Here is a 17,051-nt window from a genome sequence, read left to right as displayed (position 1 = left end):
GCAGCTCTGTGGCACAGCAGAAGCTGCTCTTATCAAAACAAAGAGAAAAAACTGTATATTCACCATTACCCAAATATTAAAACAGACCCACAGTTTTGCCAAGAATGTCTGAACGAGGGTGTCATTACCGTTGGCGCCTCACCACCAGTGACAGTTGATGAACGTGCTCTCCCAGCTGGGGCACTGGGCTGTTAAATGATAATTTACATCAGTGAAATGCATTCTGGGAGGTCACCCACTGCTTACTGAATCAGGGATCAGAGCTGGTGCAGCTAGCAAGGCAGGTGACATGAATCAGAATCTCTGCAATCCACCCGGGCCAAACAAAGTGGAGCAACCACTGATGATCAGAAGGAAAAGAGGAATAGGATCACCCGCCCACCCAGAGAAGGTTCAGGGTGCAGCTGTGATCTGGGTAAACAATGAACTGACAACCTCAACAATGTGAGATGTCTTATGAAAAAATAAAGAAAGCACCACAATCATGCCCCCACTGTTAAACAATTAGCAGATTCTTAAATCTGCCAAACTCAAAATTAAAGAGGCCACTGGTGACCAGTGAGTTCACAGTTTCGTAGAGTACAAAGAAAGAGGGAAGAATCAATGGCTCTTTGGGCCAATACAACTGACAGTGATTTTTGAAAAGGAGAGAAAGTGCCATTAATTCATCAAGGACAATCACAGAATCATCTGAAGAGGATCCCACTGGCCCATCACAGCTGATTGTTCCGTTTTTTGGGGGAGGCCTGCACTGCATCCCAGAGAGGATACTCTTGTCACGCTTCTGACCTACCAGCCCTTTCCATGTAGGCCACAACTGAATCTAATCTGTTACTCAGTTGACTAATGTATTTATTAATTCATTCTGTAAACATGAAAGACTTAAAATCTAGGCAAAACACATCCTGTGAAGCTGAGCAGAAATGTACACAACAGGGAAGATGCCATGATTGCAAAAACTGTTAAGTGCAATCTTTCTTCCCCTTCAGTTTCAGATCCAGCAAGTATTAGTGCTAACGATGATCAAGGATTTGTCATAATAATAAAAATTGGTCAAGGTCAAACATTAAGTTGAGCATGCTAAAACCACATAACATTTTCTCCTCCAAAACAAGAAACAAATTTACATAAAATTTATTTTTAATGTGTATACTAACACCTCCCCAGGCAGTTCTGGTCTGCCTCTCAATCAGAACATTCATTTTAAGTCCGATATAATTATTAACACCCTTTACACGTCCATATTTGCTGCTAGCTATGAAAACTAGTGGGAAAGTGGAAACAAATTATAGCCAGGTCTTGAGTCAAGGGAGCTGTCTTTAAAGAGAAGGTACAGAAGCTCAGTGTGTTAAGAGTTAAGCCTGTTAGCAATGGAAAGGGCTCCTTGCTGCCCACCCAGAAGAGTTTTTCCTATGTTCTGGAGATACAGGTCACTTGAATACAGCTTTGGGGACCGAATTAAGTTTTTAAAAAAGGAATTGCTAATGTTAGATCAAGTAGGCATATCAGACTTGGCATTCACTTGGATAGAAAAGCAGAGCAATGGAGTTTTTCAGCATTTCAGAGACTCTGGTGGCAGTGACAACTCTCTGTATTGGAAAGCCACTCTCCTTGGGCAATCTGCTAGGACATTTTAATGTCTCATGTGTATGGCAAGTAGATTTTGCACAGGAAAAACTCTTCCTTGGTAGCTCAGATGATTTTAAATAAAAGCCGAGAGAGCCAACTGGTGGCTGGAAATGAGTGTGGGTTACCGGCGGGAGATGAGCCTGCTCCGCGACCGCATCGGTGACGCTGCAGGACCTCAACCTGGAGGACGGCTCTCTCTGCTGCAGGAGGAAAGCGCACAGAGCATCAGAACACACACACTGAGAAACAAGTGTCCTGTTTAAAACACTGACCGCTCAAGCCTACTGACTGCTCTTTAATATCAGAAGGTAATTCAATGAAACACCATCTTTCTGGAGTAGTGAATCTTTTACGTCATCAAGTATCTTTCATTGTCATTCTCAAGTGTCGAGCAATAACAGCAAAAATAAGAGGCCAAAACACGAAAGGGGACGCCACCGTAATGTGGCTTCAATGATGGAAAAAAGCAGCCAAAAGTCATATATTGTGCTTTGAGAAGCAACCTCTGGGTAAATTCCAGTGGAACAGGAATAAAGGAAATGATACTGACCTAACAGTTATTAAACAGTCATTGACTGTTCTTATCACTGACAAAGAATCAGTTGGATTCTATTTCTAGGGGAACTCAAAATACTTCTGAAGAGCTAGGTATTAATACTTTCAGCTTCTGAATGGAGATGAAGTTGTTCAGAACAGGAATGAAGGAAAATAGGTGAGGTTAATCTAAAAAAAAATCTCGAGTATAATGTATAATATGTGCCTCTCACTGTGTGTATAGGTCTATATGGCTTAAAAAAAAAAAAAAGACGCACAGATCCGCAGCAGGTCACACACTCAAGGCAGGGGTCAAACCAGCAACTCCCATGAGTTTGCACATGGGACAAGTCTATAGCATCTCCTCACTTTTAATATTTTCCAGCGAGGACAGCAGGGTAAGGTCCAAGACGGACTCTGTGGTGGTAAATGGGAGGCTTCTCAAGTCTTCCCACGTGGTTAGCGTGAAGGATTCGTTCTTTAGTAAAAGTTCACGCTGTTGTCCTTGAATACAGAGTGACTCTGACAAGCAAAACTGGAGAAGAACCCCCTCTTTCCTAAATACTTACTAGCTGAACTGGACTCAACACAAAATAATTCTGTCACTTATACTTTCATCTTAAATATATTTTATGAACCTAGAATGAAGAAGTTCCCTATTACAAGTAACTGAAATGATGGCTTTCACTTGGTAGACTAAAGGCATACCATTGCTATGGTTCTGGCAGCACTTATTCCCTTTTGTAAGGTTTTAAATACATGACTTCCATGCTTATGCTGTTTCCACAGCAACAGTTTTATCAGTTCAGATTCCCCTGGGACTATGCAAACTCTTTGTTTCCCCCTGTCCCTTTGGTACTACATTTACATCTAAGTGTTATTTCTCTTTCTGAAAGATACTCATAGAGTTTTAATACAAAAGCACATTAACTGAGTAGTCACTGTAACTCCAGATGGGGCCAATGGTATCTTTTAAAATAAAAACACACAGCTGAAGGAGTGCCAGTCTTGTGAGTACCTACTAACTTTTACATTTTATGCAGCCCTCCTATTCATTTACATGTGATACGGCTGTAATGATGATTATCTTTTTAGGATGCCATTTTCAGCTGAGGGACTACCATCATTTACTACAGTGCATCTGGTGGCTCAGTTTCTCGAGAAATAGTTACACTGCGTTGCTTCTCAATTTTATGTACAAGCAAGAATTTTCTATGGGCTTTTCCTGCAGTTTTGGGTTGTCAAACACAGGTCTTCATGGCTGATTCTGCTGACTCTCACTGGGGCTTAGCCCCACCTGAAGTGCCTAGAATGAATCTGCTTGACAGCTGAGAACTCAAGTTCAAATGCTACCCTAGTGGCAGTATCACAATTTCACAGCCTTTCTCTGGGACTTACAAGATGTCTTCTGTCTCCCATCCTAACCTGTCTTGGATGGATCACTTAACCATCATGCCTTCACCTGTGAAATGAGAATGATAAAGCACGCAGAGTATGATGTATGAGATCAACGTGGAGGCCCAACGGCTCTCAGGTCCCACTGCGAAATACCACTTTGTGATGAAGGTACTGTTTCAGGAATCTTTTGTGGGAAAAGAAATTCTATGAGGTTAATGCTTAATAATACAGAAGTCATAGATGAGTTATCTATGAATCAAGAAAGCACTTCATCTGCTTGGGCTATGTTTGGTATAGTTTTGCTTCTCCCAGGGAAGAAGGAACTTGGGAAATGTCAGAATTATTTGGGGGCTAGGAGACCCTGGTCATTATTTGCAAACAAGATTCTCTGAAAAGTGACAACAACAACAAAAAATGACCAATATTCTCTCAACTTCTCAAACAAGACCATGACTTACAATCAAAGACCCAAACTGCTCGCCGTTGGAGTCGGGAGTGACCTGCAGCCTTCTACTCAGCTCCTCGGACAGCTCTTGGGGGCTCGTCCGGGACACGGGCGAGGCTGGCGGCGGGGGCAGCGCCAGGCTGAGTGAGTCTCCGCTCATGTTCACTTCCTCCGAAATGGTCTCCCAAGGCTGCCGGGGAAGAGACGCTGTGGTGAGTGCTGGAACAAGGGACCCTCTCGTCCCCGCCCTGGTAATAACCATCCTAACTGTCATTCACATTTACTGAGCGCTAAGGAGGCACTCGGTCTTCCCAGCATCCATAAAGAAGATAAGGCTCCCACCCTGATTAACAGCTGAGGAAACTGAGGCCAAGGGAGTGACTGGTGCCAGGGGACAGTGATCCAAGGAGGCCTGGCTCCAGGGGCTGTGCTGTTAACCCCTTTATAACAGCACCGATCTGAGCAGTGCCTTGCTTCTAGCACTTGATACTACCTGCACAGGTTAAAAAAAATACCCTCAGGAATTTACAATTTTCATGAATTTTCTTTTACTCTAACCATTGAGGATTCACGATGAAAATAGCAGAGAGGCTATAAACTGTTAGTAAGCACTGGTATCAAGTAACTTTTAGTGAATTTAATACAGCATCTTTCATTTTGCTTTTCCAATTTTGACCACTGGAACATTTTGTGAATGATCTGCCTAACGTAAGAATGGATTCCCAATAAGTAAACAGCGTTGTTAAGGCAGCACTGAAGTTACGGCAATTACTAATTTGTTGTTCAATTTATATATATTTTCCCAGTGATTTGCCATAAGCATTTAAGGGTAAACTTATGAACATTTATGTTCACCCCAATTTGTATTTTCTTGGTAATAACCTGTTTCACCATGTCAAAACCACTCAAAATCATATTTGGTACCCAAAGAAGTTACAGGGCAGGGTTCCATCAACTGCTCAAAGATGATTACCATGTTGCCGTTTAATAAGATATGTTTAGACTCTGGGGTAAAATAAAAGTATAAAGTGAAAATACATTAAGATTAATTAAGTGCTAAAAAATGTCATGCACTTTCCTAGTGATGTGAATTATGCGTGCTTGAAGATGGCCTCTAGAAGCACTTTTCTAAGTTAGTAAATACCCCAGTGGTCCTCAACTAGCTAGCGGACTGTGCTCTTTTCCTTTAGATAGCCTTTACTGAGACAACACCCGGAGTCCACAGTCAGACAGGGGGCGCTGTGGTGGGTGAGCAGGCGGGGGTCTGTAGGGAGTGAGAAGGCAGGGGCCGCACCTCGGGGCCCTCCCCGCCCTCGCTGGGCTCCGGCTCCAGGTCCTCGCTGATGTGTCTGCGCGAGCGGAAGCGGCGATGCGCGGCCTCCTGGTTGATCTGCCGGATGTTGCTGTCGGACTCGGACGACACGTCCCTGGGCGCACAAGGAGCGAGAAGGGGAGACAGAGAACCGGTGTTGATACCTGGCCCTTCAACCCAAGCCCGACATCGAACACGATGTCAGTGCTCTCCTGTTCAACCCTGAGAATCAGCTGGCCACTCAAAGGAGAACCTGCCAACATCTCTTGGCTGGAGTATACTTCCAGGTATACTTCATTGAAATAAACACAGGTTTTAAATGCCTCTGCCACAATATTTTTGAGTATCTTTCAGGGATATACTGTAGCATGTACTTTATGGTGTTTAAGAAAGATGAGAAATCAAAGTCCTCCACCCAGCTGCCCCCTGAGAAGTGAGGCTTTCTGAAGGAGAATGGCAGACGAGCTCACACTCGTGGCCAGCCAGTGGCGACCCCTCAAGGAGTCCGGAAATGACAAGGCCCACACTTTTGTCATCAGCAATCAACCAGTAAGTACAAACAGTGTGAATTCAAAGCTGGGGTCTGGAGGAAACACACTCCCGATTCAACATGAACTTTTTTGGTCCCTTTGGGTTTCATCTTGACAGAACCTCACAATCAGGACACTTTAAACTCCACTTTTAAACTCCCATTAAACTCTATTTTAAAATTCACACAAACATCAGGCAATTACCTCCCAAATCAACTAGGATCTGAAGAATACTGTAACTTCATAGTCCTTTTTTTTTGTCATGTAACTCTTAATTTAGGATTTGAAAAGCACTGATTCCATCTTTAAAACTTCTGCACTAAATTACAGGCAATTCTCCTTTGGGAGAAATATTACTTGGAGGCTTTTAAAGTAGAGGTTTAAATGTCAAAATGTTTTTCAGAGAAAACGCTTACAGACTCTTTCAATAAGACACCATGATGTTGCAAATTAATATTTCACAATAGCTGAAAACATTATTTCAGATTAACTGAAATCCAGTATTAATCAAGGGCCCTCATTATAGATTCTCCTTAAAACACAGGTTTTAAGACATTCTAATGCAGTCTCAGACATGTTATCTTCCCCCCAAAGAGCCTACTGGGCCCTGTAATAGTGAACAGCCTGCGATGAGCAGCGCTATTTGCAAATAAATAGGTGATTCTTTATCACCAGCTTCTAAGAGTCTGGATAGTTCCATCAAAAATCTTTACAAGTTTTAGCTTTACTGGTAAAGTGATAGTATGAGGTTGGCTTCTATTTAATCCATATTAAATCAATAACTCTTAATAAAGATCTAAGTGAAGTTTTACTGTATGTATACAACCAATACATAAATTCTTAAAACCTCACAGAAATACCTATTTTGCATATTTTATAGCTGTATTAAACTATATCTGAAAAAAATAACATCATTAAGGCCACAAAGAAGCTAATTAAAATCAAGGGACACACAAGTGTACTAATACAATTTATGAAATTACCAAAACAGAACGATAAAAAAATAACTCTCTCAGATATGTTAGAAAATATAATATTATCTTTAGGATTTTACACTGCTACAGTGATTTTACAGGAGAGTCAATTCAATTTAACTTTATAATGGATTTACTTAAAAACACTGTATATATAAAAGTTTCATGAAAATTTTATATATTCACTTGAAATATCAATTGTCACTTAGTCACCACCACATGCGTGTTCTGGGTTGTAACACACACTTGAATTGTTACAGGGATTTTGGAGAGGTTGAGGAGAATAAGGTTTAATATTACTGTATCTGCATTTTCTCTCTGAGAAGTATATAAAATTCCATTATTCTGAAAAGGCCTTTTTTGTTTTAAAGGGGCGTTTAAACTCATTATGTTAATCCTCCTTATCCAACATGCTCAAATAATTAGTAATCAGTGTGAACCAGAAACAACTAAAAAGTATAAAGAAGAACGATACCTCTGATTCTGAAATTCCAAGTCTGGGCTTTTTTATGGTCTTTAGTGACGAAATGAAAATATTCATACCAGGGAGGCCTTTGGCCCTTAATTAAGCAATTGAATGAGGAGGGTTGATGAAACTGACAGGAAGTTTAAATGGTCACTAATGGGAAAATGAACATTCAAAAACAGGTCTAAGCTGACAAAACAGAAACATGATTTTACTGGGGGCAGGGAAAGAACACTTAAGGACTGGCTCTTTCAATTTTCTTCACTCATTAATTTCACATATATATTTTTCATTTGACTGTCATAGGAAATATACAAGCTAATAAAGATAAGAAAAACCATACATTTGTCAAATTCAGTGCCAGTTGAGATCAGTGTATCGGATCATTTACATCCTATCAGTGACTGTCAGTGACAAATGATGACCTGAGTCATCAAGAGATGATTAAATGATTGCTAAGATGGGAGAAGTACAAAGTGGTTTAGAAAGAAGTACTAAAAAGAGTCAAAATGAGTGTTTCACAAGTTCATCTTCATTTATAGTCTTAATACGATTCCTTCATCATGTTTTTGAACTTCTGCTTTTAACAGTAAAAAGTTTATAGTTTACATTTAAATAGGACCAGAACAAATCTAAAATTAAAGGTGTTTTAAAAAGCCATCATCTGACTCGAGAGACCTGGGGGAGTGTTCTGTGGTTGCCTTCCGTCCTAATCTCTGCATCCAGTCCCCGACAGTTCACTAAACCACGCGTCTACACCCACTTTCGGAAACAACTCATCTGTAGTCTCTCATTCAGTTAAAAGCGCCTACTTTGTGCCAGGTGCTAGGGGCTGGTCTGTGAAGAGGAAACCACAGTCCCTGATCGCACAGGCAGTAAGAGAATTATGTGCTCTGTGTCCGCATGGGAAAGCGCCCAGCTTTCAGACAGACTGGGACAGAAGAGGTCTGGCTCTCCCAGAGGAAGGGACAGGAGGCTGGCATCTGAAGGGTGCTGGGGGGGAGGCACATTCTGGTTTTGTTTTTTGGGGGGGCTGAGGGGCAGCACACCCACAGGGCCTGGGAGAGAAAGTCCTCAAGAGCAGCCTGCATGATCAGATGCTGTGTTGATGACTGTGGGTGGCAAGAGGCAGGGAGGGCAGGACCCTGTGAGAACAGCCTGAGGGCACCGGGGTGCCCAGGAGGACTTGGCAGGGCCTGAAGTCTGGGTAAGCAAACTGGGTAAGCACTGAGACTCCCCAGGAGGGCCACCATTCTCTGTAAAATGAGACCATCACTTCATTATCTGACTTCCTCAGGTCAGTTGTAGCCTTTGAATAAAGACATTTGTTAATACCCCGCCCCACGTGTGAAAACTGATTTATGAAAAAAATCATTTTTCAATTAAAACAACACTTTAAAATCATCTGGAGGGCTTGAGGGCTCTGGTCAAGCCAAATCAAGTTAAGGACAAAGAACCTCAAATTCTCAAGTGGTTCAACAGGAGGTTATCATGGAAACCGACCCTTTTCCCTCATAAGTCTTCTCTTGCTTTCTAGACGTCGTGCCTGTTGGGAAGGAGGCAGCCGGTAAGTTGCACCCAGAGCTCTGTAAATGTCCCTTCTGGTGAGTCACCTGTGCAGACCACCACGTCACTGACATCTCCCTAAACTACATGTGAACCTGAACTTGGAAGAACCACAGTTTCCCAATTTGTTTCTGGACTCCTGAGGAGCCAGCATTTACATAAGTTACAGCGTTTGTTTTGGCTCAGTTCTACAGGACACTGAAGGTGGTGTGTTTAGAAGAACATATGCAGTGCTCCTTAGGGATTTCTCCATTAGTGTCACCACTCTCTGAGGCAGAGAAAGTGAAAACTGCTCCCACTTACCCCACAAACACAGACTCTGGTCTGCACAATCATTCATGACACTGAACATGTCTCTAGTCTCTGTGAGCTCCTAGTGGTCACTTTTTTTTTTTTTTAACAGAGCTCACAGGACACTAGGGTCCCCATAAAGTGTTATTTTCAGATACTGTTTTCCTATGACCTTTAACAAAGATAAAGGTACTTTGTGCAGGGTGTTGCTACCGAGAATCTTTTGATCACTACATGTAACCAAGTCCAAGGCAGTTACTTTTTTTAGACTACAAATAACTAGAATAGTCAAATGACTTAAAACAGTTTTAACAGCTTTGGTCATTGATTAAAGGGAAATAGTAAAAACAAATAAATTAATTAAAAAACCAATGAACCCATTTCCATTTATATTTCTATGTGGAAACAATTATAACAAAGAAGAGTTTGACATCATCTGGATGTTGGGATACTATGCTGTCCCAGCAGCCATGAGCTGGTGCTCATGCTAGGTGGCCCAAAGCTGACCACGGGTGCCTGATATTAACGAGAACCCACTCAGGGGCTTAGGAAGGACTGGCCTTCACTGTTGCAGATTCTGCAAGCTTTTCCTCTAAATCAAACACCACTTAGACTAGACTTCTTGGCAACCCTTCCCACCCCACAGTCTTATGCAGACTACCGTTGCCATTTCTAAAGACAAAGGGTTATTGACACCACCACCCATCACCTTTAACACTTGTTCAAAAACCGTCATCAGCTAATTTGCTTCAGAGTCTGGGTTAAAGAGAAAATTATCTCACCCGATATACTTGCCTGTATACTGAAAATTATACAATTTACTGATAATTACTTCCTTGTCTTGGCTGCCGGGGAGCTTACCTTTTTTAGGATAGCCTTTTCCTTTTACATGTTTAGTATTTGTTTTTGTCTTTTATTGTATATTAATAGTTTTAGGTCTTGCTCTGTACTATCATTTAAAACAAGCTGCTTCAAATCCTTTTTTACAGTCATGAGGTTTAATTAGTGTTTGCTATTATTAAACCAAAAATTGTCCAGTGAACAAAATAATAATCAATTCACTGTGTCCCTGAGGGACTAGAACAAAGAGTACTACAGACTGTGAGTTAGCAACCCTCCCACCTGCTTCTAAAGATATCATGGGGGTGATCTATAAATTTCTCAAAAAGGGAAAAATAAAGTTTTGAGAGGGCTTTGAAATCAAATAATTATGGAATAAAACTCCAAAAAGTTAAAGAGGAAATGGTACAGCCAATATGTTTGCTGAAACTAAAGAAGGGAGCAGAGATGTAATCACCATGTATTAAGCGAAACCTAAGAAAAATGACCTTGGTTTTACATCTCATAAATCTACATAAAGATGACATGCAAAATAAATTAGTGCATATTTACAGCAGGAGACCACGATACGGAGGCCAGAGCTTCTTTATAACCTGATAGGTTCTGGTAGGTTCCCATGCCCTCTAACTACACCAAGAGGATTCCCGCCGCGGCACACAATCACGTGCTTCCACCGATGGAAGACGTGCCTCCCAGCTTTGTCGCACAGAGCTGCTGTGTGGGCACCTGTCTGCAGAGCGTGGGGACGTGCTCACGACCACAGACGGCACTCACATGAGGCTGGGCCGGTGCCACTGGGTGGTCCGGTTGTTGTGGTTGACGTAGTACGTGCGGCCCAGGTTGTCCACCTTCTCTTCCCACCCGGGGGGCAGCGGAGGCGGGGGCAGCTCCTCCTGGTGCTGAGAAGCCGAGTCATTGGAGTCAACGACTTCCCACCCGGGCTGTGGGGCAGAAGAGAGGGAGAGGCGTCAGGCTGGTTCACTGGCTCCAGGGCATCCGTGCCCTGTGTCCTGGCTCCTGTGGGCTCCGGCAGTGGCTTCGTGCGCCACGCTTCAAGAAATTCTCAAAACAAGGTGGAAAAATGTCAACTCGAAGAGAGTCACAAAAACGCTCTGAGCCACGGCCAACGAACTGCACTGCCCTCCCGAGGATGGCGGTGCGGGTTGTGACATGGACAGGGGATCCAAGCAGCCCCTCACGTTACCTAAGTCCCATTATGCTCTTCTGTAGTTCGTGTTTGTTATTTTGACCTGATGGCCTCTGGGGCTGTACAAAGCCATGCCGATCATGTGGGTCGTGCTACAGCTGTCATCTTTTCAACACCTCCGGAAGGTAGGAGGGAGCTGGGAAGATGAGCCTCACAGCATGTGTGTTCTTGCAGATGCCACGGGCGGGCCACCAGGAGGCCCGGGGTGCTCTCGCTCCCCAGGGAGGACCACGGGAAGGTGGCCCCTGGAGGAGGGGGAGCTCCCTGATGCCCCTCTAGGGAGGACGAGCATGCACGGCGGCCAGGAACAGCCTGGAAGCTGCCTCTTCCTACTCGGCCATTCCCCACCTGCTGCCGCCGCGTCAGCAGCCTTCATGGTCCCTGAGTCAGAGGTACTCCTTTTCAATACATATTTTTGGCATTAAGTATTCCTTCCTGACATCCCCTAGTAAAGTCACTGGAAAATTAACTAATTCACACTTGGAAGGCTGGAGGAGTGTTAAAAAAAAATTCCTTGGATTCGAGATAAAAATGTGTGGATGTGCTTACGAAATCTTAACAGTCAAGACTACCTACCACCCACTTCAGTCCTTCTCCCAGAGATAGATGAGAGCCTGCGCATTAAATACTGCTCGGAAATATGACCTCTGGGTCTGGGCCAGGGGGCAGGGGGTGGGGCGGGTGCAGTTACTTGCCCATAATGCATTATTCACACACCATGTATATGCAACAGCTGCAAACAGATGTGCGAATAGGCCACAGAGAGGTCTCGAGAACGGACATTCTTGGACCAACACGAGAACGTGTCTAGTGAAGCAGCACTGTCTGCAGCCTGTGCTGCGAAGGTCTGGTAGGACCCACAGTAGACGTATGTGACAGGAAAGAGAAAAGGTGGCGTTTTCTGTTTTAACTTGCCAAGAGGGAACAAAAGAAACTTCCTCTGGACAGCTAACTGTGGAACGGCCTAGCTAGAGCAGAGCTGCTCTAATGCACGCGCTCACCTGCAGGCCAAGCGAGCGAGAAACTTGGAACAGCCTCTACATCATTCACCCACTGTGAAGCAATTCCAAGTGCTACAGGGAATTTACTAAGCGCTGAAAGTCCAAAGAAATAAGAGAATTAAATGTGTGGGGGAGAATTTCACACAGTGGTGGGGCTGTTAATAGAACAGGGGTTAGAACAGTTCATAGAAAGACGCCTCTTCGATGATTAGTGTTATAAGGTAAAGTGAAAAGCTTACCTTTTTTTTCTGATAAAAGCAAACATTGGTAGGTCCATGGAATATGCAGATTCATGAACACATTTAAGTTCCTTCATATTTATAAACATTGAGTTCCTTAAATTATAAAACTTTCATGTAAAATATCCACGTGCTCTTAGGGAAGGCAAACAGCCCATGGCGCAGAGTGCCCGGCTTACCTCCATCTCATCCCGCTGCTCACTGTTCTCTTCATCTTGGCCTCCGTTTTTGGGCATATAGGCCATTTTCAATCGCAAAAATCCCTTAACCCGAGATTTATGACTGCATGATGGAAGAAAAATTTGTTACAAAGGATGTGACTTGGTTTGACACTTCATATTTATGATGCTTTAAACAGATGTAATCAGTTAATATGCTGAAATCTTCCTCAGAGAAAACCAAGGCCAAAGCATAAAGAATGACTTGCAGCCTAGAAGCCTTACCTTCTCGGCCGGAGGAGAAAGTCCTTAAATGTGTAGGGTCGCTCCATGGTTGGGTCTTCTGTCTAAAGGAAGAAAAAGTAAGTTTCCGTGCTCCTGAGGGTCTGGTATTTCGCATCCACCCAACTGGACTACCGAGAACAACACACTTGCATGTTTTAGAACGTGCTCGGCAAAAACAGAGTTGGCTCCTCAGACAGTGCTTGACAATTAATTACACATTTCATAGGTCACAGAACTTTATCTCCTCAAGACCCGCTAGATGTCACTATCAACACCCATGTTTTAGGAGCCAACCCCAACCTTCCACAAATTTACAAAATTATAGCTGTTACTGCCAAGTTTAGTTTCTAGCTGCTGGGTGCAGGCCTCAATCTCATGCTGCTGATTAACTCTGGAGAACCAGGGGTCATTGGTGCCTGCCTGCCTGTCCCTTGTGAGTCAAGAAATCTAAGAGTGAGGTTAATGGGAAAATATGCAAGATCAATCTGTGAATCCAGTTTTACTTTACTTTTAACATTAAAATATGTCCTCAGCTTCAGATAACTGAAAGAGCATCTCCTCCACCGAGGCTGTCCTAGGTAGTATCATCCATCAGCCTTTGGCTGGTGCTTATTTCAAGAAGCTATGAATGTAATTGTGGTATTATTCATTTAAAATAGAAATCAGTATTTTGTTGTGCAAAATCAGAGGTCAAAGCAAGTAGGAAAAGAAATGTTCCTCTCTCATTAATTTAAAAATACACCAAGTGGGCTTTATTCCAGGGATGCAAGGATTCTTCAGTATTCACAAATCAATCAAGTGATATAGCATATTAACAAATTGAAAGATAAAAACCATATGATTATCTCAATAGATGCAGAGAAAGCCTTTGACAAAATTCAACACCCATTTATGATAAAAACTCTCTAGAAACCAGGCACAGAAGGACCATACCTCAACATAATAGAAGCCATATATGACAAACCCACAGTAAACATTACCCTCAATGGCAAAAAATTGAAAGCATTTCCTCTGAAATCAGGAATAAGGCAAGGGTGCCCACTCTCACCACTACTATGCAACATAACTTTGGAAGTCCTAGCCACAGCAATCAGAGAAGAAAAAGAAATAAAAGAAATACAGATTGGAAAAGCAGAAGTAGAACTGTTTGCAGATGACATGATCCTCTACATAGAAAACCCTAAAGACACCATCAGAAAATTACTAGAGCTAATCAATGAATATACTGAAGTTGCAGGTTATAAAATTAATACACAGAAATCCCTTGCATTCGTATACACTAACAATTAAAAAACAGAAAGAGAAGGGAAACAATCCCATTCATGACTGCAATGAAAAGAATAAAATACTTAGGAATAAATTTACCTAAAGAAGCAAAAGACCTATATATAGAAAACTATAAAACACTGATGAAAGAAATCAAAAAGGACACAAATAGATGGGGAAATGTAGCATGTTCGTGGATTGGAAGAATCAACATAGTGAAAATTGTATACTACAAAGCAATCTATAGATTCAACGCAATTGCTATCAAGCTACCAATGGTATTTTTCACAGAACTAGAACAAATAATTTCACAATTTGTATGGAAACACAAAAAACTTTGAATAGCCAAAGTAACATTGAGAAAGAACAGAACTGGAGCAATCAAGCTTCCTGACTTCAGACTGTATGACAATGCTACAGTCATCAAGACAGTATGGTACTGGCACAAAGACAGAAATATAGATCAGTGAAACAAAGTAGAAAGCCCAGAGATAAATCCATGCTCCTATGGACACCTCATCTTTGACAAAGGAGGCAAAAATAGACAGTGGAGAAATGACAACCTCTTTTACAAGTGGTGCTGGGAAAACTGGTCAATCATGTGTAAAGGAATGAAATTTCCTAACACCATACACAAAAACTCAAAATGGGTTAAAGATCTAAATATAAGACCAGAAACTATAAAACTCTTAGAGGAAAATATAGGCAGAACACTCTCTGACATAAACCACAGCAGGATCCTCTATGACCCACCTCCCAGAGTAATGGAAATAAAAAACAAAAATAAACAAATGGAATCTAATTAAACTTAACAATTTCTGCACAACAAAGGAAACTATAAGCAAGGTGAAAAAGGTAGCCTTCAGAATGGGAGAAAATAATAGCAACCGAAACAACTAACAAAGAATTAAACTCCAAAATATACAAGCAGCTTATGCAGCTCAATATCAGAAAAACAAACAACCCAATCAAAACGTGGGCCAAAGAACTAAACAGGCATTTCTCCAAAGAAGACATACAGATGGCTAACAAACACATGAAAAGATGCTCAACATCGCTCATTATTAGAGAAATGCAAATCAAAACCACAATGAGGGATCATCTCACTCGGGTCAGAATGGCTGCCATCGAAAGGTCTACAGACAATAAACGCTGGAGAGGATGTGGAGAAAAGGGAACCCTCTTACACTGTTGGTGGGAATGCAAACTGGGATAGCCACTATGGAGAACAAGGTGGCGATTCCTTAAAAAACTGGAAATAGAACTCCCATACAACTGAGGAAAGACACACTGCACACACACCGAGGAAACAAGAATCGAAAGAGACACATACACCCCAGTGTTCACTGCAGCACTGCTTACAATGGCCAGGACAAGGAGACAACCTAGATGCCCATCGGCAGACGAATGGATGAGTAGGCTGTGGTACGCGTACACAATGGAGTATCATTCAGCCACAGAAAAGAACACATTCCAGTCAGTTCCAGTGAGGTGGATGAAACTGGAGCCTATCACACAGAGTGAAGTCAGCCAGAAAGAGAAACACCAATACAGGATACTAACGCATATATATGAAACTTGTAAAGATGGTAACGACAATCCTACACGGAAGGCAGCAAAAGAGACACAGATGTAAAGAATAGAGAGTTTTTGACTCTGTGGGGGAAGGCGAGGGTAGGATGATTGGAGAGAATAGCACTGAAACCTGTATATTGCCATATGTAAAACAGATGGCCAGCGCAAGTTCGATGCATGAAGCAGGGCACTCAAAGCCAGTGCTCGGGGACAACCCAGGGGGATGGGGTGAGGAGGGAGGCGGGAGGGGCTTCCGGACGGGGGACACATGCACGGGCTGACTCATGCTGATGTGTGGCAGAAACCACCACAATGCTGTAGAGTAATTAGCCTCCCATTAAAGCCAACTAATTAAAAAATTAAGTGATGTAGTAAGGGCAGACCACAAGTTATATTTTCTAGAATTACTATTAGACTTTTATATACCTTGCAGCCTGAGTTGGATGTAATTGTGTGTAAGAGCAGGGACAGATCTAGGTTCAAAGGCTGGTTATAGCGCTAATAATGCTGTTGCTTACTCTCTTTAAGCTTCAGTTTGTCTATAAAATGGAAATGTTCGTGCTTATTATTAGAATGCTGTGAGGCTTGAGTGAGTCAATGTATGTAAATCCACAGTGACTGGTACGTTCAAACATAGCAGCTATTACTAGTAGGAATGAAACTAATACTTTTATTGAAATACATATAATAATTTTATTTCAAGAAATAAAAATATTACATGCAGTAAAACCTCAAATACCTAGGCTCTTTAATTAAACACAATTTAAAATACCTTTGCAGCAAGAGGGACAAACCACAGCAAAATGATTTATTATAAATCAGTAGGGTGTATGTATTTATATTTGTAATATTATCTTTTATATCATTCTCTGCTTTAAACTTTCAATGACTTCCTATTCTGCTTATAATAGGCTGAAAATTCTTCCTTATGGACCTACAAGGTTAAACATGGTCTGGTTCTTCACTATCTCTCATCTCACCGGGAACCAGTCTCTGCAATCACCCCTGACTCCACTGGGAGATGGTGAAGGACAGGGACACTTCGTGTGGTACAGTCCCTGGGGTCACAGAGTCAGACACGACTGAGCGACTGAACCACCACCACCCCTCCTGACCTCATCTGTCCTGCGTGCACGTCGTCTAACCCCACCCTCACAGGTCCTTCCGCTGGACATCCCCGACTTCAGACAGCCACGCGGTCTCCACTTTGCCATCCAAGTCCGGAATCCCAAGTCACATCCTCAGACATTGCATCCTAAGTCACCATCACAGCCTCCCTTTCTCATCCTCAACTGCAGCGTCCCGATTCATCTCCCTCCTTACCACTATTTTATG

General features: G+C 42.4%; 1 protein-coding gene across 20 annotated transcripts in view; it reads right to left on the bottom strand.

The window, feature by feature from the left end:
* Positions 1–17,051, bottom strand: part of NEDD4L (NEDD4 like E3 ubiquitin protein ligase) — a 371,893-nt gene that overhangs the window by 65,734 nt on the left and 289,108 nt on the right. For 12 of the 20 annotated variants that reach the window (XM_069569073.1, XM_069569089.1, XM_069569086.1 and 9 more), the window contains 6 exons: positions 12,876–12,937; positions 12,612–12,714; positions 10,760–10,926; positions 5,301–5,433; positions 4,020–4,196; positions 1,755–1,829 (listed from right to left, as the gene is read on the bottom strand). In XM_069569073.1, coding sequence (XP_069425174.1) covers positions 1,755–1,829; positions 4,020–4,196; positions 5,301–5,433; positions 10,760–10,926; positions 12,612–12,714; positions 12,876–12,937 — 717 coding nt within the window. Of the gene's footprint in view, positions 1–128; positions 189–1,754; positions 1,830–4,019; positions 4,197–5,300; positions 5,434–10,759; positions 10,927–12,611; positions 12,715–12,875; positions 12,938–17,051 lie in introns of all 20 variants that reach the window. The other 8 variants (XM_069569077.1, XM_069569078.1, XM_069569080.1 and 5 more) reach the window with 1 other exon arrangement.

Source organism: Ovis canadensis, chromosome 23, assembly GCF_042477335.2.
Source record: "Ovis canadensis isolate MfBH-ARS-UI-01 breed Bighorn chromosome 23, ARS-UI_OviCan_v2, whole genome shotgun sequence".
In the NCBI taxonomy this organism is placed as follows: Eukaryota; Metazoa; Chordata; class Mammalia; order Artiodactyla; family Bovidae; genus Ovis; species Ovis canadensis.
Note: the sequence above shows the minus strand (reverse complement) of the source record. Positions and strands in the feature narration are given on the sequence as shown.